Source organism: Salmo trutta, chromosome 3, assembly GCF_901001165.1.
Source record: "Salmo trutta chromosome 3, fSalTru1.1, whole genome shotgun sequence".
Classification (NCBI taxonomy): domain Eukaryota; kingdom Metazoa; phylum Chordata; class Actinopteri; order Salmoniformes; family Salmonidae; genus Salmo; species Salmo trutta.
The window spans coordinates 16246720-16273157 of record NC_042959.1 but is presented as its reverse complement, the minus strand read 5'-3'; the positions used below and the strand labels follow the sequence as shown (position 1 = coordinate 16273157).

Sequence of the window (26438 nt, the reverse complement as noted above, 5' to 3'; positions counted from 1 at the left end):
ACATGGTATCACTTTAAAATACACATTTAACTATAGTGTGATTTGTTGGCCTTATGTATTGATCATTGATGCCATTGCCGTATGTTGATTTTGAACCAGTCCAATGATTATGAATCTGTCACAGCCCACTGGGCACAGACGTCAGTTCAATGTATAGTTTTGATTTACATTTGGTTGAGTCGTCAACAAACGTGAATTCCATGTGAAATCAACCAAAAATGTCTCCGTCTTATTGGATTAAGGTTATTAAAAGTTGGGTGAATAAAAGCTAGGGGGACCCCAGCCCCGCAAAAATAGTAGAATACACCAGCTGCAATTTTGACATTTGGTTGTAGATCATTCAGTAGTTTTTCTCTTGTTATGTCAGTCACTGACACTCACTCAATTAGCATGTCAGCTAAAAATATTTTGATTGGTAGTTAGTCTAGCCATCTATCTAAACTTGTAGTAATCATGGCTGAATAGATAGATAGAGCAAGCTGGGCACGTGACGAGGGCCCTGACCTCCAGGATGGGCCCCATTGTTTATGTTAGTCATTCTCACTCAGATATCATATTAACATGGCAAAAGTAATGGCAAAACGTATAAAATTACAATAAATTTGTAATGGTTTCTATTGAGAAGTGGAGGAGTCAGGCGCAGGACACAAGAATAAGTGTAAACCAAAACGTGTTTACTCAGATTTATCAATAAACTTCTCACAGAAAATAACATGGTTTAAAAAAAACAACAACCACAAAACAGGAAACAATCACGGACAAGACAAACAGGAAAGGCAAAGGGTTAAATAATGAACATAATTAGGGAAATCAAAAACAGATGTACACAATAAAGACAAAACCAAACGAACAGTGAAACATTCATCGGTGGTAACTAGTAAGCCGGTGACGTCGACCGCCGAACGCCGCCCGAACAAGGAGAGGGGCCGACTTCGGCGGGAGTCGTGACAGTACCCCCCCTGACGCGCGGCTCCAGCAGCGCGCCGACACCGGCCTCGGGGACGACCCGGAGGATGGGGAGCAGGGCGATCCGGACGGAAGCGGTGAAAATCCTGGATTAACGATGGGTCCAGGATGTCCTCCGCCGGTACCCAGCTTCGCTCCTCCGGGCCGTATCCCTCCCACTCCACGAGGTACTGAAGGCCCCTCGCCCGACGTCTGGAGTCCATAATGGCTCGTACTGTATACGCCGGGGCCCCCTCGATGTCCAGAGGGACGGAGGAACCTCCCGTACCTCAGACTGCTGGAGCGGACCAGCCACCACCGGCCTGAGGAGAGACACATGCAACGAAGAGTTAATATGATAATCAGGGGGAAGTTGTAATCTATAACAAACCTCGTTCAATCTCCTCAGGACTTTAAATGGCCCCAGAAACCGCGGAACAAGCTTCCGGCAGGGCAGGTGAAGGGACAGGTTTCGGGTCGAGAGCCAGACCCGATCCCCCTGTGCATAAACCGGGGCCTCACTGCGGTGGCTGTCGGCACTCGCCTTTTGCTGCCTGATGGCTCGTTGAAGACGTACATGGGCAGCGTTCCATGTCTCCTCCGAGTGCCGAAACCATTCATCCACCGCAGGAGCCTCGATCTGGCTCTGATGCCATGGTGCCAGGACCGGCTGATACCCTAGCACACACTGAAAAGGGGTCAGGTTAGTAGAAGAGTGACGTAGGGAATTTTGGGCCATCTCTGCCCAGGGGATAAATGATGCCCACTCTCCCGGCCGGTCCTGGCAATAGGACCGCAGAAACCTACCCACTTCTTGGTTGATTCTTTCCACCTGCCCGTTATTTTCGGGGTGGAACCCTGAGGTAAGGCTGACCGAGACCCCCAGGCGTTCCATAAACGCCCTCCAGACTCTAGACGTAAATTGGCGACCCCGATCAGACACAATATCCTCAGGCACCCCATAGTGCCGGAATACATGGGTGAACAGGGCCTCCGCAGTCTGTAGAGCCGTAGGGAGACCGGGCAAAGGAAGGAGACGGCAGGACTTAGAAAACCCATCCACAACAACCAGGATCGTAGTGTTACCCCGTGACGGGGAAAGATCCGTCACGAAATCCACCGATAGGTGTGACCACGGTCGTTGCGGAACGGGAAGGGGTTGTAATTTCCCTCTGGGCAGATGTCTAGGTGCCTTGCACTGTGCGCATACCGAACAGGAGGAGACATAAACCCTCACGTCCTTGGCTAACGTGGGCAACCAGTACTTCCCCGTAAGGCAGTGCACCGTCCGACCGATACCAGGATGACCAGAGGAGGGTGATGTATGGGCCCAACAGATCAAACGATCGCAAACATCAAACGGCATGTACATGCGCCCAACGGGACACTGGGAGGGAGTGGGTTCTGCACGTGACGCCCGTTCGATGTCCGCGTCCACCTCCCATACCACCGGTGCCACCAGGCATGAGGCTGGAATTATGGGAGTGGGCTCTGTGGACCGCTCCTCTGTATCATACAGCCGGGACAGTGCGTCTGCCTTGACGTTCTGGGAACCTGGTTTGTAGTAAAGAGTGAAAGAAAAGCATGTGAAAAACATAGCCCACCTAGCCTGGCGCGGGTTCAGTCTCCTCGCTGCCTGAATATACTCCAGATTTCGGTGGTCAGTCCAAATGAGGAAAGGGTATCTAGCCCCCTCAATCCAATGTCTCCACGCTTTCAGAGCCCCGACAACAGCTAACAACTCCCTATCCCCCACATCATAGTTTCGCTCCACCGGGCTGAGCTTCTTCGAAAAGAAAGCACAGGGGCGGAGTTTTGGTGGCTTACCCGAGCGCTGAGATAGCACAGCCCCTATTCCAGCCTCGGATGCGTCCACCTCAACTATGAACGCTAAGGAGGGATCAGGATGCGCCAGCACTGGAGCCGTGGTAAACAGAGCCTTCAGGTTACCAAAAGCTCTGTCCGCCTCAGCCGACCACCGCAATCGCACCGGTCCTCCCTTCAGTAAGGAGGTAATGGGAGCCGCCACCTGGCCAAAACCCCGGATAAACCTCCGGTAGTAGTTGGCAAACCCTAAAAACCGCTGCACCTCCTTTACCGTGGTCGGAGTCAGCCAATTACGCACGGCTGAAATGCGGTCAGTCTCCATCTCCACCCCTGACGCGGACAAACGGTAGCCAAGGAAGGAGACGGACTGTTAAAAGAACAGACATTTCTCCGCCTTGTCGTAAAGGTCATGCTCCAACAGTCGACCAAGCACCATTCGTACAAGGGACACATGCTCAGCGCGGGTAGTGGAGTATATTAGAATATCATCTATATACACCACTACACCCCGCCCGTGCAGGTCCCTGAAGATCTCATCCACAAATGATTGGAAGACGGATGGAGCATTCATTAACCCATACGGCATGACGAGGTACTCATAGTGCCCAGAAGTAGTGCTAAATGCCGTCTTCCACTCATCCCCTCCCTTGATACGCACCAGGTTGTACGCTCTCCTGAGGTCCAATTTTGTGAAGAAGCGCGCCCTGAGCAATGACTCTGTCATACTGGCGATCAGAGGCAGCGGGTAACTGTATTTAACAGTAATCTGGTTCAAACCTCGATAGTCAATGCACGGGCGTAAACCTCCATCCTTCTTCTTCACAAAAAAGAAACTTGAGGAGACAGGTGAAATGGAGGGCCGAATGTATCCCTGTCCCAGAGATTCAGCGACATATGTTTCCATCGCCGCCGTCTCCTCCTGTGACAGAGGATACACGTGACTCCTGGGAAGTGCAGCGCCCTCCAGGAGATTTATCGCACAATCCCCCGGTCGATTGGGTGGTAATTGAGTCGCCTTCCTTTTACAGAAGGCGATTGCCAAATCGGCATATTCGGGAGGAATGTGCATGGTGAAAACCTGGTTTGGACTTTCCACCGTAGTGGCACCTAAGGAAACACCTAAACACCTCCCTGAACACTGACAGGACCATCCCTTGAGAACCCTCTCTTGCCACAAAATAATAGGATCATGAGAAGCCAATCAGGGAAGACCCAACACAAAGGGAAACGCAGGAGCGTCAATCAGAAAGAGACTAATACTCTCTTCATGACTCCCCTGCGTTACCATAGCAATGGGAGCTGTGACCTCCCTAATCAGCCCTGAACAATAGGAATCCCTAATCTATGGGCTAAGGACCGATCAATAAAGTTCCAAGCTGCGCCTGAATCTACTAGTGCCTTATGCTGGGAATGCGGGGAAAACCCCGGAAATCCTATAGATACTCACATGTGAGCAACAGGGGGGTCTGGGTGAGTTGTGTGCCTACTCACCTGAGATGAACCACCAGTGTTCCGCCTACCACCTCGACTACCTGGAAAACCTCCCCAGCACCGACCAGCAGTGTGCCCTCTGCGGTCACCTCTAGTGCCTGGAATAGTCTCCCCTCCGGTCTCCCTAGTACCAGCCCCTCCCAACTCCATAGGAGTTGGATCTAAGGGACTGGGGGATGGAACCAACGGACCCCGAGCCGGACGTCCACGGGAGGCCAGCAGGTTATCCAGCTGGATTGGTAAGTCCACCAGCTGGTCCAGGTGGAGGGTGGTGTCCCTGCAGGCTAGCTCACTACGAATGTCCTCTCGCAAACCACACCTGTAGTGATCGATCAGGGCCCGCTCATTCCATCCTGCACCAGCCGCCAGAGTTCTAAAGTCCAGTGCAAACTCCTGAGTGCTCCTCATCTCCTGTCTTAAATGTAACAAGCGCTCTCCCGCCGCTCTCCCTTCTGGTGGATGATCAAAAACTGCCCGAAAGCGGCGGGAGAAGTCCTTGTAGTCTTCCAGAGTCGGGTCTTCCTCTTCCCAGATGGCGTTGGCCCACTCCAGGCTTTACCAGTCAGACAGGAGATGAGGGCGCTCACTCTCTCGCGTCCCGAGGGTGCTGGCTGGACAGCCGCCAGGTAGCGCTCCAGCTGGAGTAGGAACCCCTGGCACCCGGCAGCTGTTCCGTCATACGCTCCTGGGAGCGAGAGCCGAATCCCACCGGATAATGACGACGGATGGGTAGAAATGGGTGTATCGGGAGGTGCGACTGGCGGTGGTGTGGCTGGGTTGAAGGGAAATCTTGATCTCTCCACTCTCTCCATGGTCTGCAGCACGCAATCCATAGCTGTCATGAGACTCTGTATATTACTCGCTTGCTGCTGGACGCGCTCCTCTACAGTAATAGGAAAGCTGGCTGCTCCTGCTGACTCCATAGTCATGGTCCGTGATTCTGTAATGGTTTCTATTGAGAAGTAGAGGAGTCAGGCGCAGGACACAGGAATAAGTGTAAACCAAAATGTGTTTACTCAAATTTATCAATAAACTTCTCACAGAAAATAACATGGTTTAAAAAAAAACATCAACAACCACAAAACAGGAAACAATCACGGATAAGACAAACAGAAAAGGCAGAGGGTTAAATAATGAACATAATTAGGGAAATCAAAAACAGGTGTACACAATAAAGACAAAACCAAACGAACAGTGAAACATCGATCGGTTGTAACTAGTAAGCTGGTGACGTCGACCGCCGAACGCCGCCCGAACAAGGAGAGGGGCCGACTTCGGCGGGAGTCGTGACAAAATTAGATTTAAAGCTGCACAAATCCCTCTCCACCCCATGGCAAAATTGATAGAATTAAGAAAATAGCAACATGAGTAGAATTTCATGAAAAGTATTATAAAATAGGGGGTGGGGCGCAACCAAATCTTGAACAGGGCCCCTAAAGTGTTGGAGCCGGCCCCGAGAACACTACAGAGATCGTCCTTGAAGCTGAGAGCAATTGATGGAAGAACATTTTTCTGATCTCTTAGAACCTCATTTGTTTAAACTTGGGGCAGATTTTAGATCCCCTGACAAAGGAGCCCCTCACACAGAATATACCAAGTGGGGTGTTTCACTGCGGCTTCACAAAGCATAGCAAATAGCACATGATTTGCTTTGGCTAAGAGCCCTTGTCACTCTTTTTGGAGAAATGCCTACCACACATCTCAGCTGGTTTTGCTGGATTGCATAAATTCAGAGTTCAGGTCAAAAATGATGTAAAATGTAGGCCTAAGCCAATGAAGACATTGCGGCGCCGACAGAGATGGCCGCCTCGCTTCGCATTCTTAGGAAACTATGCAGTATTTCGTTTTTTTATGTATTATTTCTTACTTTGTTACCCCAGGTAATCTTAAGTTTTATTACATACAGCTGGGAGGAACTAATGGATATAAGAGCAACGTCAACTTACCAACATTACGACCAGGAATACGACTTTCCAGAAGCGGATCCTCTGTTTGGTCCACCACCCAGGACAATGGATCGGATCCCAGCCGGCGACCCAAAACAACGGCGCCGCAGTAGGGACAGACGGAGCGGTCTTCTGGTCAGGCTCCGCAGATGGGCGCATCGCGCACTGCTCCCGGGTATACTACTCGCCAATGTCCAGTCTCATGACAACAAGGTAGACGAAATCTGAGCAAGGGTTGCCTCCCAGAGAGACATCAGAGATTGTAACGTTCTTTGTTTCACGGAAACATGGCTCACTCGGACACGTTATCAGAGTCGGTACAGCCACCTGGTTTCTTCATGGATCGCGTCGACAGAAACAAACATCTCTCTAGTAAGAATAAGGGCAGGGGTGTATGCCTTATGATTAACGAGATGTGGTGTGATTATAACAACATACAGGAACTCAAGTCCTTTTGTTCACCTGACCTACAATTCCTTACAATCAAATGCCGACCGCATTATCTACCAATAGAATTCTCTTCGATTATAATCACAGTCGTGTATATCACACTCCAGTCTCCTTTTCACCTCATTTACCACCTGATTTACTTAACAAAATGCACATCTCAATAGGTAGTCCAGCTGTCCTCATGACATGGAACAAGTTGGGGGGTGGGCCTTTCCTCTTTTGTTCTCTATTGCTCCTCTACTGTTCCTCAAGCAAGGGAGGTGGCTGATGACATCAGAGGGCACCATCAGACCAACTCCTTGAATGCCCTACTCCAGCTTGCATTTGTGTCACCCTTAAGTGTGTGTTCATTACTGTATTTATAAATGGGATATTGTAAAAAAAAAAAAGAAAAAAAGAAAAGGAAACCAATTATTGGATATTGTAAGAAATAAGAAACGCTAACAAATAGTTGGAGGGCGTCTTTAAGGGACTCAGACTCCTGTCTTTACTCCACCATCCAAGCACCCACTCCTCCTTCTCATAGTCCATGGCTTGTCCAGGGCCGGATTAAGAAAATCGAAGGTCCCGTGGCTTTTTATAAACCCTTTATAATAAAGCCATAATAACATTTGCAATGTGATATAGGCTACAGTTGAGCAGACACGTTTTTGCGATTTCCATACATGGGGAACATTTGGTAACAGGTTCTTTAAAAACAAATTACATGCAATTCTAAATAATTTACATGATAGAAGACATTAGCTGAATCGTTTTAATAGCACACTAATGACCGAAATGAGTGGCTACTCTGACACTGACACACTGAGATCAATCTGGTCTTGAATTCAAACAAACAATAGCCCAGGCCAATGAAGCGACACTCAAATTGTATATATATATATGTAATAGCCTACAGTAGGTTACTAAATACCATTGACAGGGGCACACTGACTCACGCACTCACCTAATGATGAGGATGAAGCCATAGGCTACTACTCAAGGTGATGGCCGATGCGCGCGTCGTGGGAATAGCCTATCTAAAGATGAGCTACTTTGAAAAACAGTGATGTTGTTCACTATAAATTGGGAGTTGTTGAGATTTTTTTCCTTCTATTCTAAAGACATATTAGTGTTCTCTTTTCAGCAGTAGAATTTTGCTTTCCAAACTGTATATTTTTCCCACAATTGTATATTGAAATTTGCAAAAAGCAAACAGACAACCACAACCAACCATAGAAATATAATCCATAGAAGGCAGTTCCGAATTCAAGTCAGGACTGGCAGCCAGTGCTAGTGTACCCATCAGTTTCATAGTGAAATTGCCAGGGTAAGAGGTTCCAATACCCTTCTATGGATTATATGTCTATGGCCACAACACAACATTGCCTCTTGGGTCCCATGTGGGCTTTGGCCCAGCCCCTGACTCACATTATTGACCAGTCAAATGTATTTATTATGCAGTTCATTTTATTTTAATAAACAGTTACCCAATCAATGGGGACAAGTCAGGAAGACAGGTCTGAAGCAATTTACTGTATATCGGCACACCCCTTGCCAGCCTATCTGTAGGTTCTGTGCTAAACTGCTCCACAAACACATAGTGTGATGCCGCAGCTAGGGACTATGACACGTATACACACTTGTAGCTGCACATATATATTTTTTTAAAGCCATGGAACTATATTTAACTATCAATTATGCTATAGTCCTTTCAAATACACTACATGACCAAAACTACACCTGCTAGTCGATGTTAATATGGAGTTGGTCACCACTTTGCTGCTATAACAGCCTCCACTCTTCTGGGAAGGAGATACACTAGATATTGGAACATTGCTGCTCGGACTTGCTTCCATTCAGCCATAAGAGTATTGGTGAGGTCGGGCACTGATGTTGGGGTTTAGGCATGGCACGCAGTCGGCATTGCAATTCAACCCAAAGGTGTTCGATGAGCATGAGGTCAGGGCTACTTGCAGGCCAATCAAGTTCTTCAAAACTGATCTCGACAAACCGTTTTGTATGGACCTCGCTTTGTGCAAGAGGCATTGTCATGCTGAAACAGCAAAAGGCCTTCCCCAAACTGTTGCCACAAAGTTGGAAAAACAGAATTGCCCAGACTGTCATTGTATGCTGTAACGTTAATATTTCCCTTCAATGGAACTAAGGGGCCTAGCCATAACCAGGAAAACAGCCCCAGACCATTATTCCTCCTCTACCAAAATGTTTCACTTTGCACACTGCATTGGGGCAGTTAGCGTTCTCCTGGCATCCGCCAAACCCAGATTCGTCCGTCGGACTGCCAGATGGTGAAGCGTGATTCATCACTCCAGAGAACGTGTTTCCACAGTTCCAGAATCCAATGGCGGTGAGCTTTACACCCCTCCAGCCTACGCTTGGCATTGCATATGGTGATTTTAGGCTTGTGTGCGGCTGCTTGGCCATTGTGCTGATGTTGCTTCCAGAGGCAGTTTGGAACTCGGTAGTGAGTGTTGCAATCGTGGACAGCCAATTTTTACCTGCTACGCACTTCAGCACTTGACAGTCCCGTTATGTAGGCTTGTTTGGCCTACCACTTCACAGCTGAGACGTTGTTACTCTTAGATGTTTCCACTTCACAATAACAGCACTGACAGTTGGCCGAGGCAGCACTAACAGGGCAGAAATTTGACGAACTGACTTGTTGGAAAGGTGGCATCCTAAGACGGTGCCACGCAGGCTCTTTAGTAAGGCCATTCTACTGCCAATGTTTAGCTATGGAGATTGCATGGCTGTGTGCTCAATTTTATACACCTGTCAGCAACGTGTGTGGCTGAACTAGCCAAATTCACTCATTTCAATTGGGGTATTACTTCTAATACAGAAATAAATTCACTACTCCACTTGTTCAAACTTGTCATTACTACAAATTTGCACTGATGGATCAACATTGCAAGATTCTTTTCAGTGTTCCCAAAATTCCTCAAGAACCCATCCACGTGTAAAATATAGCCAGGGTTGTGCAGGGGAGTCCTCAGCAAATAAATAAATGTATCTGTACACACAGGAAATGTAATTGACTTAGCACAGTTTAGCTGTTTTTATGTAAAACCATCCTCCCATCACCTTAGAATAGAACGGGTAATGTCTATGAAATATATCTGTAGTAGTCAGGAAAGTACATTTTGTAAGAAAAAACACTAGAACTTTATTTGAAGCGGCAATTTATTTTTTAGATATATTTAGCATATGAACATGTTGTGTATTATATAGCAATAAGGACCGAGGCGGCCAGAGTACCTTAGTGCTATTATAAATTTGTTACCAACATAAATAGAACATGAAACAAGTTTTTTGCGTCATACCTGTGGTATATTGTCTGATATACACATGACTGAAATGCTGTTTCACCCATCAGCATCCAGGACCCAAACTACACAGTTTATAATGTTGTATAATCACCTTTCGGTTTAAAAAACATGGAAATTAAACACAAAGACTGAGTCTGAAATTAGAAGGAAATTCACAAGAAACAACATATAGACAGGTTCAAACCTTCTCAAACAGCCTAAGACAGAGATATTCCACCATTTACGTGATTTATACTGTATATTAAGAATTGGGAGGAAAGGCAACACTTTATATTAAGAACTGGGAGTGAATGCAACACTGCTGAACTGGGAAGGAAGGCAACACTGTATATTAAGAACTTGGAGAGAAGTCAACACTAACTCTGAGTGCTATGATTCTGAATCTCAATTCTCAATCACTACTGCCATCTCTTGGTAATAGGTGGCATGACATATGGAAGAGGAAATTGTTAATTGATAATATTCAGACTGTAACAGAAAGATTGTAACAAGAGTTTGGTGATGATATCAACACTATATGATAATGAGTACATGACCAATTTGTTTGAGAAAACAACATTCAAATCTATTTCAGCATAATCCTAATGAAACAACACTTTTACCACTAGTTATTACCTATTGTAACAAGCAACAGCAATGAGCTTCAGCAAAGAACTATGTCACACATAAATCACACTATTCTGACAGAAACATAATTGTAGAAACAATGGCAAAAAATGTAAGATCTATTTGCTGGATGATTAGCATTGAATTAGTCAATTTCAGTCACATCCAAAGCTTTTCACATCAGAGTAGACACTCTCTCCCCCCATCGCGTCACTCTTGGCCTTGGCTGGAGTTGTGTTTTGAGGGAAAGACAGAGCAGAGTACTGCAGCATGTCCTCACCGTTTCCCTGAGAAGAAAAATATATAATAACACATTACTGAGACAAACAATTAGAACATCTACACATTAAATCTAAGATTTCTCTGAATTATACTTCATCCTGCACATGATTGATTATTGAATAGATCTGATTAATGCTCTATACTTATGCCTTGGTCTTAGCTACTGCCAAAACATAATACTGTCTGTGAATAGTTGTGATGATTGCATGGCCAGTAGTTAATTATAATTCAGATAAAATCATTTCATACCTGATCGCTTTGCTGACTGGAATTGGGAACTTCACTACCGGATTGAAGTGGAATGGTTCCTGCTTCAGTAAGAATACATCAAATTACTAGCTTTGATCAGTTAATTACCATTCCTGATCAAACAAGCAAGTATTTTTCACAATTAAGGCTGGGTGAAAAAAACATACAGAAAATAACTACAGAAGTATGCAGTGTAATCATATGCCAAATTACAGGAAACACATTCATATTATGTGATTTAATTAATTTTACCCATGGGGATGTCCAAATACTTACAACCATGAACCTGATTATTTAATACCAAACGTAAAAACGAAAACATATATACAAATCAACCAAATGCTTATAAGAAAAAAACATTATAATGACAATTGACTTACCATTACAACAGTCACAGATCTTCTTATTCTTCCTTGTGTACATGAGGTAGATTATCAGAACGATACACATTAAAAGTGCTTCCCCAAGGATGAATGTTACTGGAATCAGCACATTCCTTCTGGGGTTTTCTGTTAACAAGGAAGACAAGAAAGCAGTCAGTGTCAAGTCCTGACCAGTAAAAGGGGTTATTTGTTATTGTAGTTTGGTCAGGACGTGGCAGGGGGTGTTTGTTTTGTGTGTTTCGGGGGTTTTGGTTTATGTTTTATGTTGTCTATTTCTATGTTTGAATATCTATTTAGTCTATTTCTATGTTATTTGGTTAGGGCTTCAATTGGAGGCAGCTGTTCTTCGTTGCTTCTAATTGGAGGCCATATTTAAGTAGGGGGTTGTTGTCACTGTGTTGGTGGGTATGTTCCATGTATAGCCGTGTAGCCTTACAGGACTGTTTTTCGTCGTTGTTTGTTATTTTTGTTAAGTGTTCACGTTTATCCAAATAAAAAAGGAAGATGAGCATGATACCCGCTGCGCCTTGGTCCGCTTTTTACGACGTATATGACAGAACCACCCACCATAAGAGGACCAAGCAGCGGAGGAAGGAGCAGCAGGAGGAGTATAAGGAGTCATGGACCTGGGAGGAGATACTAGCTGGAGAAGGACCATGGAGGAAGGCTGGAGAGGACCGGGAACGTTATGCGGGAATACGACTGGCAAGGAAGCCTGAGAGGCAGACCCCACAAATTTTTTGGGGGGGGCACACGGGAAGATTGGCTAGGTCAGGCGATAGACCTGTGCAAACTCCCCGTGCTTATTATGGGGAGCGTTTGGCGGTGAGAGCACCGTTCTATGCGGAAGTGCGCAAGGTCTCGCCCATCCGCACGCACAGTCCGGTGCGAGCGATACCAGCCCCCCGCAGGTGCCGTGCTAGAGTGGGCATCCAGCCAGGGAGAAGTATGCCTGCGCAATACATCTGGCCACCAGTGCGTCTCCTGGGCCCAGGCTACCCTGTTCCTGCTCTACGCACGGCAGCCACCTTGCCTCAGCACAGCCCAGTTCGCCCTGTGCCAGTACTCCGCCCGTGCTGGGCTACAGAAAAAATCCAGCCAGGACAGGTTGTGCAGGCTGTGCGCTCCAGACCTCCAGTGCGTAGTCAAGGCCCCGTGTATCCAGTTCCTGCTCCTTGCACTAGCCCTGTGGTGCGCATCCCTAGTCTGGCGCCTCCAAAGCCAGCCCCATGCACCAGGCCTTTAGTGTGCCTACCCAGTCCAGTACGTCCTGTTCCTGCTCCTCGCACTAGCCCTGTGGTGCGTGTCACTAGTCTGGCGCCTCCAAAGCCAGTCCCACACATCAGGCCTTCAGTGCGCAGTCTCCGTCTAGAGCTTCCGGTGACAGTGCCCCGTCTAGAGCTTCCGGCAGCAGTGCCCCGTCTAGAGCTTCTGGCGGCAGTGCCCGTCTAGCGCTTCCGGCGGCAGTGCCCGTCTAGCGCTTCCGGCGGCAGTGCCCGTCTAGCGCTTCCGGCGGCAGTGCCCCGTCTAGCGCTTCCGGCGGCAGTGCCCCGTCTAGCGCTTCCGGCGGCAGTGCCCCGTCTAGCGCTTCCGGCGGCAGTGCCCCGTCTAGCGCTTCCGGCGGCAGTGCCCCATCTAGCGCTTCCGGCGGCAGTGCCCCGTCTAGAGCTTCCGGCGGCAGTGCCCCGTCTAGAGCTTCCGGCGGCAGTGCCCCGTCTACAGCTTCCGGCGACAGTGCCCCGTCTAGAGCTTCCGGTGACAGTGCCCCATCTAGAGCTTCCGGCGACAGTGCCCTGTCTAGAGCTTCCAGCAACGGCCCACAGTCCGGAACCGACAGAGAAGGCCCACCAGTCCGGCGCAGCCAGAGTCGCCTGCCAGTCCGGTGCAGCCAGAGTCGCCCTCAGCCCAGAGCCTTCAGCTGTGGGCTACAGCCCTGAGCCTTCAGCATGGGTGGACAGGTTAGTTAAGCCCGGAGCCAGAGCCACCTCCGTGGGGGGAGGTTTGGGAAGGGGGGGTGTAGCACAGGAACCGTCGGTGACGGTGGCAACCCTCCCTTCCCTCCCTTTATTTTGGGCTTATTGTTTTGTTAGTTTTTGTTTCAGGTGCATCCGGGGTCTGCACCTTTGGGGGGAGGGGTACTGTCACGTTCTGACCAGTAAAAGGGGTTATTTGTTATTGTAGTTTGGTCTGGACGTGGCAGGGGGTGTTTGTTTTGTGTGTTTCAGGGTTTTTGGTTTATGTTCTATGTTTTCTATTTCTATGTAGGTTTTCTAGTTTTTCTATTTCTATGTTAGTTTTGAGAACGACCTCCAATTAGAAGCAGCTGGTTGTCGTTGCTTCTAAGTGGAGGCCATATTTAAGTGGGTTTATTTTCTCTTGTGTTTGTGGGTGGTTTTTCCATGTATAGTATTAGTATCTTACAGGACTGTTTTTCGTCGTTCTTTTGTTCAGTGTGCATTTCTTTAATAAATCAAGAAGATGATTCACATCCCCGCTGCAGTTTGGTCCGATCATTACAACGCACATGACTATCAGAAGTTAATCCCATCATCATATGGAATGCATAATCAGAAATACTGAAAATCTAGTGTTCTTCACAATAATTTCATTATGTACTGTATATCAAGATAGTGAATGACTGTTCAACAGGGCCAAACACGTTAGCTGATATTAAATAAATATCAGTTACCCTTCATCACCTACCAATATCCAATTTTGTTCCATTGCCAACCAGGATCTCCCCACATATGGCCACAGCACAGTAGTAAGTCCCAGCATCAGAGAGGCTGAGGTTGTTCTTGGAGTGGCTGTAGACACAGCTCTGCGTAGGAGAGGGAGTCTCAGGGCTCTTCTTACACTCATCACTCCTGTTCCCATGGGTGTAAATGACTCCTGGATGGGAATCCCCTGATCCAGCTCTGAACCAGTACACACTGTGTTCTCCTGTGCAGGTCTCAGAGAGTACTATACACTGCAGAGTCACAGAGTCTCCTGGATGGACTGGGTCAGACTTTGCCTGTTGCTCCATGGTCTCGGAGTTGGACTGTGAGCCTACCAAATACATTTGTTTTTAATTTATTCCAAATGTAACAGTATTTCAACCCAATATCTTCCTATCAACAATGTTTTTTGTGAAGTGGTGAAAAAAGCAACAAAGATACTTTTCAAAAGGACAAAAGTTAAACAGCATTAGTTTGAATTATTGTTATTATAGACAGGACTCAATAGTCTTACTATGTGCTTAAGAAAACTTAAAGAACACAAGTTGAAGTCATATAATCAAATGAGTTAACTAGCGGTTCTTAACTTGTGAAAAGAGAAATCATAATTTCCGTGGACAATTTCACATTTGACTTTATCTGTGTACATGGCTGCTCAATAGTATATAGCTGAATAAATTAGCTTTTCCTCTGAAATGAGCACATTAAATAATTTTTGCTCATGTATTACATTGATATGCTGAGGAATTGTAAACCGTTCCTTGTATGTCACATCACTTGAACTTGTATTGTATATTGCAATGACTTCAGTGTACTTTCTAATAACACGTTTAAACCAGAAGATGGATAGCAACTTTTCAGTTAGTTGGACACATTCAAGGATCAAACACTCCCCAAGCTTAATGGTCACTGTATGGAGATGGTCAGTGACAGAGTCTGTTAGAGAAACATAAAATACTACACTTGTTGAACTTAACTGAAAATAATGAAGCATTGGGTCATACTTACAGACTGTGTTGACCAAAAGGATAAATACACAGGGTTGGATCATCTTTGCAGCTTCAGACTACTAAAGAAACCAATACACAGGGCTGGATCACTTCTGCAGCTAGTAAAGAAACCCCCATTTGAATTTTTTTGCTGTACTAAGGAGAGGTTGGCTAAACTTATTAGCCATTTTGATTGGTTGTCTCAGGTTAGATGGTCTGTGAAAGGCCAACGTCATCCACAAGACATATTGCTATATTGGGCTTAGAAATGTTATGCAAGTTGGTTGATATGAAGCACATTTTTGTCATATGTTTGGACCTTTTATAGGCCCAGTTTATGGCTAGTGAAGAGAACAATCCATGGAAAACGTAAAACATGACAGAGATGGAGCCATGCAGAGCTACCAATGATGCTAGGTACAGAACATTTTAGTCTGTCTTATTTTATGAGCAAACCTCTAAGCCAGCTATTTAATTTAATTATCAACTACAGTGTGTCACATTCTCATAGTCATTATTGTCACTAACATCTATAGGACAGTCACAAGGCTAACATTTATAGTTGTAGGGTTCACGGCAGGTTCAATATTTTCTATTTAGATTCAGGAGACTTTTTGTCATCTTGTCCGAGATGTTGTTTTTAGAGTATAAATATACAATGTGGTTGTGTGTTCAGAGATGGACAGATATATGCAGGGCAGGTTTACCAGACCACAGACAGCAGCTAAAAAGTGAGACACTAACTTCAATGTTCAGATAAATGTGTGCAAAGTTCACACAACCATTGTTGTTGACATTTTGCAGTTAAAACCTTGTTTTGCTTGTCAAAGGAAACTGAAACTATTTTGCGAACAGGGTAACCTTTGGTATAACAAATATTGGAGAAATAAGATTTTTGATTTAACTGAAGAGCCTGTGTGAAATAAATGTTTTATACAGCAAAATACATGTCTTACAATAGCTGCATTGTCTTTTTGTATTTTTTTATTTCACCTTTATTTAACCAGGTTGTCACGTCCTGACCAGTATAAGGGTTATTTGTTATTGAAGTTTGGTCAGGACGTGGCAGAGGGTATTTGTTTTATGTGGTTCAGGGTGGTGGTTTATTTAGTAGGGCGTTTGATTTATTATTTCCGGGTTTTTGGGTAATGTTCTATGTTTGTATTTCTATGTGGTCTCTGGTCTTTTGTATTTCTATGTCTGGTTTATTGGGGTTGGACTCTCAATTGGAGGCAGGTGTTTTCTCGTTGCCCCTGATTGGGAGTCCTATATATGGGTATGTGTTTGGTTTAGTGTTTGTGGGAGATTGTTTCTTGTTTTGCGTGTGTGAGCATGACAAGACTGTTTTGTTGTTCGTTCGTTCTTCATTTTGTTATTTTAGTGTTTTCTTGGTTTAAAAATAAATACAAGATGAGCATCCACATTCCTGCTGCGTTTTGGTCCTCCATTCCCGACGACAACCGTTACACAGGTAGGCTAGTTGAGAACAAGTTCTCATTTGCAACTGCGACTTGGCCAAGATAAAGCATAGCAATTCGACACATACAACAACACAGAGTTACACATGGAATAAACAAAACATACAGTCAATAATACAGTAGAAAAAAAAGTCTATATACAGTGAGTGCAAATGAGGTAAGATAAGGGAGTTAAAACCTCTACGGGCTAGGGGGCAGCATTGTGAATTTTGGAAAAAATATGTGCCCATTTTTAACTGCCTCCTACACCTACCCAGTAACTAAAATATGCATATACTTATTATATATGGATAGAAAACACCCTAAAGTTTCTAAAACTGTTTGAATGGTGTCTGTGAGTATAACAGAACTCATTTGGCAGGCAAAACCCTGAGACAGATTCTGACAGGAAGTGGATACCTGATGTGTTGAATTGACTTTGAGCCTATGCCATTGAAAAACAAAGGGGCTGAGGAATATTTTGGCACTTCCTATTGCTTCCACAAGATGTCACCAGCCTTTACAAAGTGTTTTGAGTCTTCTACAGTGAGATCTGACCGAATAAGAGCCATGGAACGTGATGGCCCATTAGACACCTGGCGCGCGGGTTGATGGTGGGTACTCTCATTCCGAAACGTTTTAAAAGAGAACCCAATGGTCCGCCTTGAATTTGACTCATGTTCTGGTTAAAAAAGGCCCTAATGATTTATGCGATACAACGTTTGACATGTTTGAACGAACATAAATATATTTTTTCCGTTCGTGATGTGAAGTGAAGTCCGGCTGGCTTAGATCATGTGCTAACAACACGGAGGTTTTGGGACATAAATGATGAGCTTTTTTGAACAAAACTACATTCGTTATGGACCTGGGATTCTTTGGAAGTGACATCTGATGAAGAGAATCAAAGGTAATGGATTATTTACATAGTATTTTCGATTTTAGATCTCTCCAACATGGCGGTTAGTCTGTATCGCAATGCGTATTTTTCTGGGCGCAGTGCTCTGATTATTGCAAAGTGTGATTTCCCAGTAAGGTTAATTTTAAATCTGGCAAGTCCATTGCGTTCAAGAGATGTAAATCTATAATTCTTTGAATGACAATATAATATTTTACCAATGTTTTCTAATATTAATTAATTATTTTGTTGTGATGACTTGACTGCCGGTATTGGAGGGAAACGATTTCCTGAACATCAACGCCATAGTAAAACACTGTTTTTAGATATAAATATGAACTTGATAGAACTAAAAATGCATGCATTGTCTAACATAATGTCCTAGGAGTGCCATCTGATGGAGATTGTAAAAGGTTAGTGCATAATTTTAGCTGATTTTATGGTTTTGGTGACGCCTGTCTTTGAATTGACAATACACTACACACAGCTATTGTCAATGTACTCTCCTAACATAACCTAACTTTATGCTTTCGCCGTAAAACCTTTTTGAAATCGGAAAACGTGGTTAGATTAAGGAGATGTTTATCTTTCAAAGGGTGCCAGATAGTTGTATGTTTGAAAAACTTGAATTTTGACATTTATTTGGTTTCAAATTTGCCGCTCTTGAAATGCACCTGCTGTTGATAGGGTGCGCCACAGGTGGCACGCTAACGTCCCACATAGCCCAAAGAAGTTAAAGGCAATAAATAGGCCATGGTGGCAAAGTAATTACAATATAGCAATTAAACACTGGAATGGTAGATGTGCAGAAGATTAATGTGCAAATAGAGATACTGGGGTGCAAAGGAGCAAGATAAATAAATAAATACAGTATGGGGATGAGGGTAGTGTCACGGCTGTCGAAAGGATCAGACCAAAGTGCAGCGTGGTTGTAGTTCCACATTTTATTAAATCCGTGAAACTTTGCAAAACATAAACAACTGAATGTACAAAACCAGAAACCGTGACGCAGAGAGAAACAAACACTACTCAAAAGATAATCACCCACAAAACCCAGGAAGAAAAACCCCTAATTAAATATGATCTCCAATCAGAGGTAATGAGGACCAGCTGTGCCACGTCCTGACCAGTAAAGGGGTCATTTTGTTATTGTAGTTTGGTCAGGACGTGGCAGGGGTGTGTTTGTTTTGTGTGTTTTGGGGTTTTATGTATGTTCTATATTTCCTATTTCTATGTTCATATCTATGTTGTGTATTTCTTTGTGTTGGCCTGGTATGGCTCTCAATCAGGGACAGCTGTACATCGTTGTCGCTGATTGGGAGCCATACTTAGGCAACCCTTTTTCCACCTGTCTTTTGTGGGAAGTTGTTTTTGCATTGCTGTGTGTTAGCCTGCAAAACTGTCTAGCTGTCGTTCGGTTTCTTGTTTTTGTTTAAGTGTTCAATAAAAGTTAAAAATGAGCACTCAACCCGCTGCGCCTTGGTCCATTCACTACGACAACATAGAAATAGAAAAACTAGAACTTTAACATAGAAATAGAAAACATAAAAAACACAAAACACCCCCTGTCACTCCCTGACCTACTCTACCATAGAAAATCACATCTTACTATGGTCAGGACGTGACAGGGAGATAGATGGGCTGCTAACAGATGGGCTATGTACAGGTGCAGTGATCTATGAGCTGCTCTGACAGCTGGTGCTTAAATCTAGTGAGGGAGGTAAGAGTCTCCAGCTTCAGTGATTTTTGCAGTTCGTTCCAGTCATTGGCAGCAGAGAACTGGAAGGAAAGGCGACCAAAGGAGGAATTGGCATTGGGGGTGAAAAGTGAGATATACCTGCTGGAGCGAGTGCTACGGGTGGGTGCTACTATGGTGACCAGTGAGCTGAGATAAAGCGGGGCTTTACCTAGCAGAGGTTTGTAGATAACCTGTAGCCAGTGGGTTTGGTGACGAGTATGAAGCGAGGGCCAACAAACGAGAGCGTACAGGTCGCAGTGGTGGGTAGTGTATGGGGCTTTGGTGATAAAAAGGATGGCACTGTAATACACTGCATCCAATTTGTTGAGTAGAGTGTTGGAGGCTATTTTATAGATGTCATTGCCGAAGTCAAGGATCGGTAGGATGGTCAGTTTTACAAGGGTATGTTTGGCAGCGTGAGTGAAGGATGCTTTGTTGCGATATAGGAATCCGATTCTAGATTTAATTTTAGATTGGAGATGCTTAATGTGAGTCTGGAAGGAGAGTTTACAGTCTAACCAGACACCTAGGTATTTGCAGTTGTCCACGTATTCCAAGTCAGAGCCGTCCAGAGTAGTGATGCTAGACGGGCGGGCAGGTGAGGGCAATGATCGACTGAATAGCATGCATTTAGTTTTACTTGCATTTAAGACCAGTTGGAGGCAACGGAAGGAAAGTTGTATGGCATTGAAGCTCGTCTGGAGGTTAGTTAACCTGTTATGGATAGGGGGCAGTATTTTCACGGCCGGATAAAAAACGTACCCAATTTAATCTGATTATTACTCCTGCCCAGAAACTAGAATATGCATATAATTATTAGCTTTGGATAGAAAACACTCCAAAGTGTCTAAAACTGTTTGAATGGTGTCTGTGAGTATAACAGAACTCATTTGGCAGGCCAAAACCTGAGAAGATTCTGTACAGGAAGTACCCTGTCTGACCATTTCTTGGCCTTCTTGATCATCTCTATCCAAAACAGGAGATCTCTGATGTTACGTGACACTTCCTACGGCTCCCATGGGCTCTCAGAAGGCGGCAAAAAGCTGAATGGTGGCTTTGCAGGCCCTGGCTGAAAAACATTAGCGCGTTTGGATAGATGTCTGTCAGAGTACTATGAGGCTGAGGCGCGTGCACGAGTCGACTCCATGTTTACTTTCTCTCTCTTTGTACTAAAACACGGTTTCCCGGTCGGAATATTATCGCTTTTTTACGAGAAAAATGGCATAAAAATAGATTTTAAACAGCGGTTGACATCCTTCGAAGTACGGTAATGGAATATTTAGAATTTTTTTGTCACGAAACGCGTCGGGTGCGTAACCCTTATTTACCCTTTCGGATAGTGTCTTGAACGCACAAACAAAACGCCGCTATTTTGATATAACTATGGATTATTTGGGACCAAACCAACATTTGTTATTGAAGTAGAAGTCCTGGGGGTGCATTGTGACGAAGAACAGCAAAGGTAATACAATTTTTCTTATAGTAAATCTGACTTTGGTGAGTGCTAAACTGGCTGGGTGTCTAAATAGCTAGCCCTGTGAGGCCGGGCTATCTACTTAGAATATTGCAAAATGTGCTTTCACCGAAAAGCTATTTTAAAATCGGACATAGCGAGTGCATATAGGAGTTCTGTATCTATAATTCTTAAAATAATTGTTATGTTTTTTGTGAACGTTTATCGTGAGTAATTTAGTAAATTCATCGGAAGTGTTCGGTGGGAATGCTAGTCACATGCTATTCACATGCTAATGTAAAAAGCTGGTTTTTGATATAAATATGAACTTGATTGAACAAAACATGCATGTATTGTATAACATATTGTCCTAGGCGTGTCATCTGATGAAGATCATCAAAGGTTAGTGCTGCATTTAGCTGTGGTTTTGTTTTTTGTGACATTATATGCTAGCTTGAAAAATGGGTGTCTGATTATTTCTGGCTGGGTACTCTGCTGACATAATCTAATGTTTTGCTTTCGCTGTAAAGCCTTTTTGAAATCGGACAGTGTAGTTAGATAAAGGAGAGTCTTGTCTTTAAAATGCTGTAAAATAGTCATATGTTTGAAAATTGGAAGTTTTTGTATTTTTGAGGAATTTGTAATTCGCGCCACGCCTATCATTGGATATTGGAGCAGTTGTTCCGCTAGCAGAACGTCTAGATGTAAGAGGTTAACACAGTGTCCAAAGAGGGGCCAGAAGTATACAGAATGGTGTCGTCTGCGTAGAGGTGGATCAGAGAATCACCAGCAGCCAGAGCAACATCATTGATGTATACAGAGAAGAGAGTCGGCCCGAGAATTGAACCCTGTGTCACCCCCATAGAGACTGCCAGAGGTCCGGACAACCGGCCCTCCGATTTGACACACTGAACTCTATCAGAGAAGTAGTTGGTAAACCAGGCGAGGCAATCATTCGAGAAACCAAGGCTGTTGAGTCTGCCAAAAAAAATGTGGTGATTGACAGAGTCGAAAGCCTTGGCCAGGTCAATGAATACGGCTGCGCAGTAATGTCTCTTATCGATGGCGGTTATGATGTCGTTTAGGACCTTGAGCGTGGCTGAGGTGCACCCATGACCAGCTCTGAAACCAGATTGCATAGCGGAGAAGGTATGGTGGGATTCGAAATGGTCGGTAATCTGTTTGTTAACTTGGCTTTCGAAGACCTTAGAAAGACAGGGTAGGATAGATATATGTCTGTAGCAGTTTGGGTCTAGAGTGTCACCCCCTTTAACCTCTTACATCTACACGTTCCGCTAGCGGAACGTCTGCTCCAATATCCAATGATGGGCGGGGCGCGAAATTCAAACTCCTCTAAATCCGAAAACTTACACTTTTCAAACATATGACTATGTTACAGCTATTTAAAGACAAGACTCTCCTTTATCTAACCAAACTGTCCGATTTCAAAAAGGCTTTACAGCGAAAGCAAAACATTAGATTATGTCAGCAGAGTACCCAGCCAGGAATAATCACACAGCCATTTTTCAAGCTAGCATATCATGTCACATAAACCCAAACCATATCTAAATGCAGCACTAACCTTTGATGATCTTCATCAGATGACACACCTAGGACATTGTGTTATACAATACATGCATGTCTGTTCAATCAAGTTCATATTTATATCAAAAACCAGCTTTTTACATTAGCATGTGACGTTCAGAACTAGCATTCCCACCGAACACTTCCGGTGATTTTACTAAATTACTCACGATAAACGTTCACAAAAAGCATAACAATTATTTTAAGAATTATAGATACAGAACTCCTCTATGCACTCGATATGTCCGATTTTAAAATAGCTTTTCGGATGAAGCACATTTTGCAATAATGTAAGTACATAGCCCGGCGTTACAGGGCTAGCTATTTAGACACCCACCCAGTGTAGCCTTCACCAAAATCACATTTCCTATAAGAAAAATGTTCTTACCTTGCTTGTTCTTCATCAGAATACACTGCCAGGACTTCTACTTCAATAACAAATGTAGGTTTGGTCCCAAATAATCCATCGTTATATCCAAACAGCGACGTTTTGTTCGTGCGTTCTAGACACTATCCCAACGCTAAATCTCGGCCACGAGCATGACGCAAAATATGACAAAAAATTTCGAAATATTCCATTACCGTACTTCGAAGCATGTCAACCGCTGTTTAAAACCAATATTTATGCAATTTATCTCGTAGAGAAGCGATAATATTCCGACCGGGAATCTGCCTGTCTGTAAACTGAGGAAAAAACCAAAAGCCGGGGGCGGGGCGTGTCACGCGCCTAAGGCTTAGTCCATTGACTGACCACTCAGCATTTGCTCTCGTGTGCTTCAGCCAGGGCTTTGAATGACATCATTCCTGTTTTTCCCGGGCTGTGAGACTCCATTGTTGACGTGAGAAGTGTCACGTAAGAGCAGAGATCCTTTGTAAACGACAGAGATAATAAAGAAGGGCAAGAAATGTTCAGACAGGGTACTTCCTGAACAGAAGCATCTCAGGTTTTTGCCTGCCATAGGAGTTCTGTTATACTCACAGACACCATTCAAACAGTTTCAGAAACTTTGGAGTGTTTTCTCTCCAAAGCTAATAATTATATGCATATTCCAGTTTCTGGGCAGGACTAATAATCAGATTAAATCGGGTACGTTTTTTATCCAGCCGTGAAATTACTGCCCCCTAGATGTAACAGGTTAAAGAGGGGGATGACCACGGCAGCTTTCCAATCTTTGGGAATCTCAGACGATATGAAAGAGAGGTTGAACAGGCTAGTAATAGGGGTTGCAACAATTTCGGCAGATAATTTTAGAAAGAGAGGGTCCAGATTGTCTAGCCCAGCTGATTTGTAAGGGTCCAGATTTTGAAGTTCTTTTAGAACTTCAGCTATCTGGATTTGGGTGGAGGAGAAATGGTGGGGGCTTTGGAAGGTTGCTGTGGAGGGTGCCGGGCAGTTGACCGATTAGGGGTAGCCAGGTGGAAAGCATGGCCAGCCGTAGAGAAATGCTTATTTAAATTCTCAATTATAGTGGATTTATCGGTGGTAACAGTGTTTCCTAGCCTCAGGGCAGTGGGCAGCTGGGAGGAGGTGCCCTTATTCTCCATGGACTTCACAGTGTCCCAGAACTTTTTTGAGTTTGTACTTCTGGATGCAAATTTCTGTTTGAAAAAGCTAGCCTTAGCTTTCATAACTGCCTCTGTATATTTGTTCCTGACTTCCCTGAAAAGTTGCATATCACGGGGGCTATTCGATGCTAATGCAGAACGCCACAGTATGTTTTTGTGCTGGTCAAGGGCAGACAGGTCTGGAGTGAACCAAGGACTATATTTATTCCTAGTTCTTCATTTTTTGAATGGGGCATGCTTGTCTGTTGTGTTCACAGGTAGATTATAAGGTCATTCTACACAGGATCTAATGTAGAATCAAGCTGTATCCAGGCCGTGATTGGGAGTCCCATAGGGCGGCCCACAATTGGCCCAACGATGTCTGGGTTTGGCACGTGTTCTTAACTGACTTGCCTAGTTAAATAAAGATTAAATTAAAATAAATAAATAAAAAGCTGACATTGCAACACATTGTTGGTAATAAATTGGATAAGAGCCTCTGCTAAATGACGTAAATGTAAATGTTAGATGTGAAACTTCACTTATTCCTCATTAGCAGAACATCACTGCCATCATGTGGCTACAGAATGAACAGAATCTAATCTAAGAACAGGGTTGTCACTAGTTACCACAGCCACAAAGTCAAAATTGACTGCACTGTAAAAATGTATAAAAACAAAACTGTGTTTTTTGGTCTTCATTTAAGGTTAGCGTTAGGTATAAGGTTAGCAGTTTGGTTAAGGTTAGGGTTAAGGTTAGGTTTAAAATCAGATTTTAAGAAGAGAAGTTGTAGAAATAAGTGGCAGGGTTTATGACTTTCTGGTTGTGGTAACTACTGACGACCCAGAAAAGGGAATCAAGTATAGCAGAAATTATATTTTCCTGCAATCGAAGCAATCACTATAAGGGAAGAAACATGCAGTAAAAAAAATCATCAATGGAACAAGAGTTTGAGGATGAGATCATGGTAGGGCCACCACACAAAGCCTCTATTAACAACACCACAAATCTACCTGGGATGTATACTTTTATACTTTATGGTTGAAGTGGTTGGTTGAATTGTTTGGATGAAAGCAGTGTTGTCTTATGCTTTTGATTTAAGTTTATAAAAGTAAGAAAATGCGAAATATCTCATTGGCAAGAGTTTTTTTGTTGTTGACCAAACTCATATCAAACTATTCAGGGAATTTGGAGGAAAACCTTTTTCAATCAAGCATAAAGCTAATTCTAACATGTGGAAGTTCAGTTTTCAGTAAGGTAAGCCTAACACAGCTGTACATTTGTTTGGAATTCATCCAAGTTTGTTTACAGTCCAGTTCAAGACAACTTGGAGCTCACAAAAAATAGCTCTGACTGGGAAAATACACTTTGAATGTTCATCCAACTCGGAATTGCAAGTCGGGAATTCAGGCCTATTTCTAGAGCTCCGACCTGAGGATCACTGACGTCATGATTCGACCTTGTTTTTTTTATTTCCCATTTGTCCCGAAATCACCACAAATCCAGAGAATGCCAGGCCTTGATGACAAAGTTTCATGACAACATTTCCCGACAAGAAGGACCCCTACGCCAACTTCCTGTTCAAGCGAGCACAGGACAGCTGTGAGTCCAAAAACGTCTTGTATGCTGTTGCATAAATGATGTAATATGCCAGGGAGATATGTATACTGTAGCTAAGAAAGTAATGCTAAGTGTATGTTGTGTAGTAAGCTGTTAGTAGCCCATGTTTCTCACCCCAATATGTTGGTCCATTTCCACCTCTTAACTTAGTCTACAGTTCTGACTTGGTGGTGTACATGTAGCCTATAGCCTGCTTTAGAGAAATGTCATCATCAAATATTGTAAGAGCTTTCATTTTCTGCTTATATGCCCCCTTTACTTATCCTACAGTTCCGACTTGGTGTACAGGGAGAATATTGTTAGAACGGCCCATGTTCTGAATTATACCGCTGTACATTTCAAAAGTGTTGAACAAATAGTTATATTGACTACGTCCGTCTTAGCTCGCTGATTAATGTCTTAATCAAAATTATGGATTGCCTCTTCTCCGCTCATCGTTCCCTTATGCCATAGTTTGTACATCTCAATTGCCACATATGTTTAAGCAAGTCTGCCATATAAGCTATGTTTTTTTAAAAGGCAGTAAATGAGGCTGAATGAATTTTTTTGCTGACAGACAAAACTCCGAGGATAGCCAGATGTAGCAGTGGTAAGGATTCACTCCATGGTGCTGAAAAGAAATCTCTGCTGTTGGGACAGCTTTATGTACACCCTAACAGTTTGTGGACACTGTTTGTCACTGTAACATTTATTTCACCTTTCTTTAAATAGGTAAGTCAGTTAAGAACAAATTCTTATTTACAATGACAGACTACATCAGCCAAATCCAGACAACACTGGGACTCCCAATCACAGCCAGGTGTGATACAGCCTGGATTTGAACCAGGGTATCTGTAGAGAAACTTCTAGCACTAAAGATGCAGTGCCTTAGACAGCTGCACCACTTGGGAGCTCGATGTATTATTTAGTGTTCTGTTATGTAGTGG

At 44.0% G+C, this 26438-nt stretch overlaps 1 protein-coding gene across 2 annotated transcripts; it reads right to left on the bottom strand.

Moving 5' to 3' along the window:
• Nucleotides 1-9824: 9824 nt before the first annotated feature.
• On the bottom strand, nt 9825-15477 carry LOC115169260 (uncharacterized). 2 transcript variants are annotated; one of them, XM_029724724.1, is made up of 5 exons: nt 15237-15477; nt 14212-14559; nt 11506-11634; nt 11126-11187; nt 9825-10881 (listed from the first exon to the last, which is right to left on the bottom strand). In XM_029724724.1, the coding sequence occupies exons 1-5, from the start codon at nt 15277-15279 to the stop codon at nt 10750-10752; spliced, it is 714 nt and encodes a 237-aa protein (XP_029580584.1). In that variant the 5' UTR covers nt 15280-15477; the 3' UTR covers nt 9825-10749. The 2 variants fall into 2 exon arrangements, with proteins under 2 accessions (XP_029580584.1, XP_029580589.1); XM_029724729.1 differs by having other exon boundaries at nt 11126-11184.
• Between the last annotated feature and the right edge of the window lie 10961 nt (nt 15478-26438).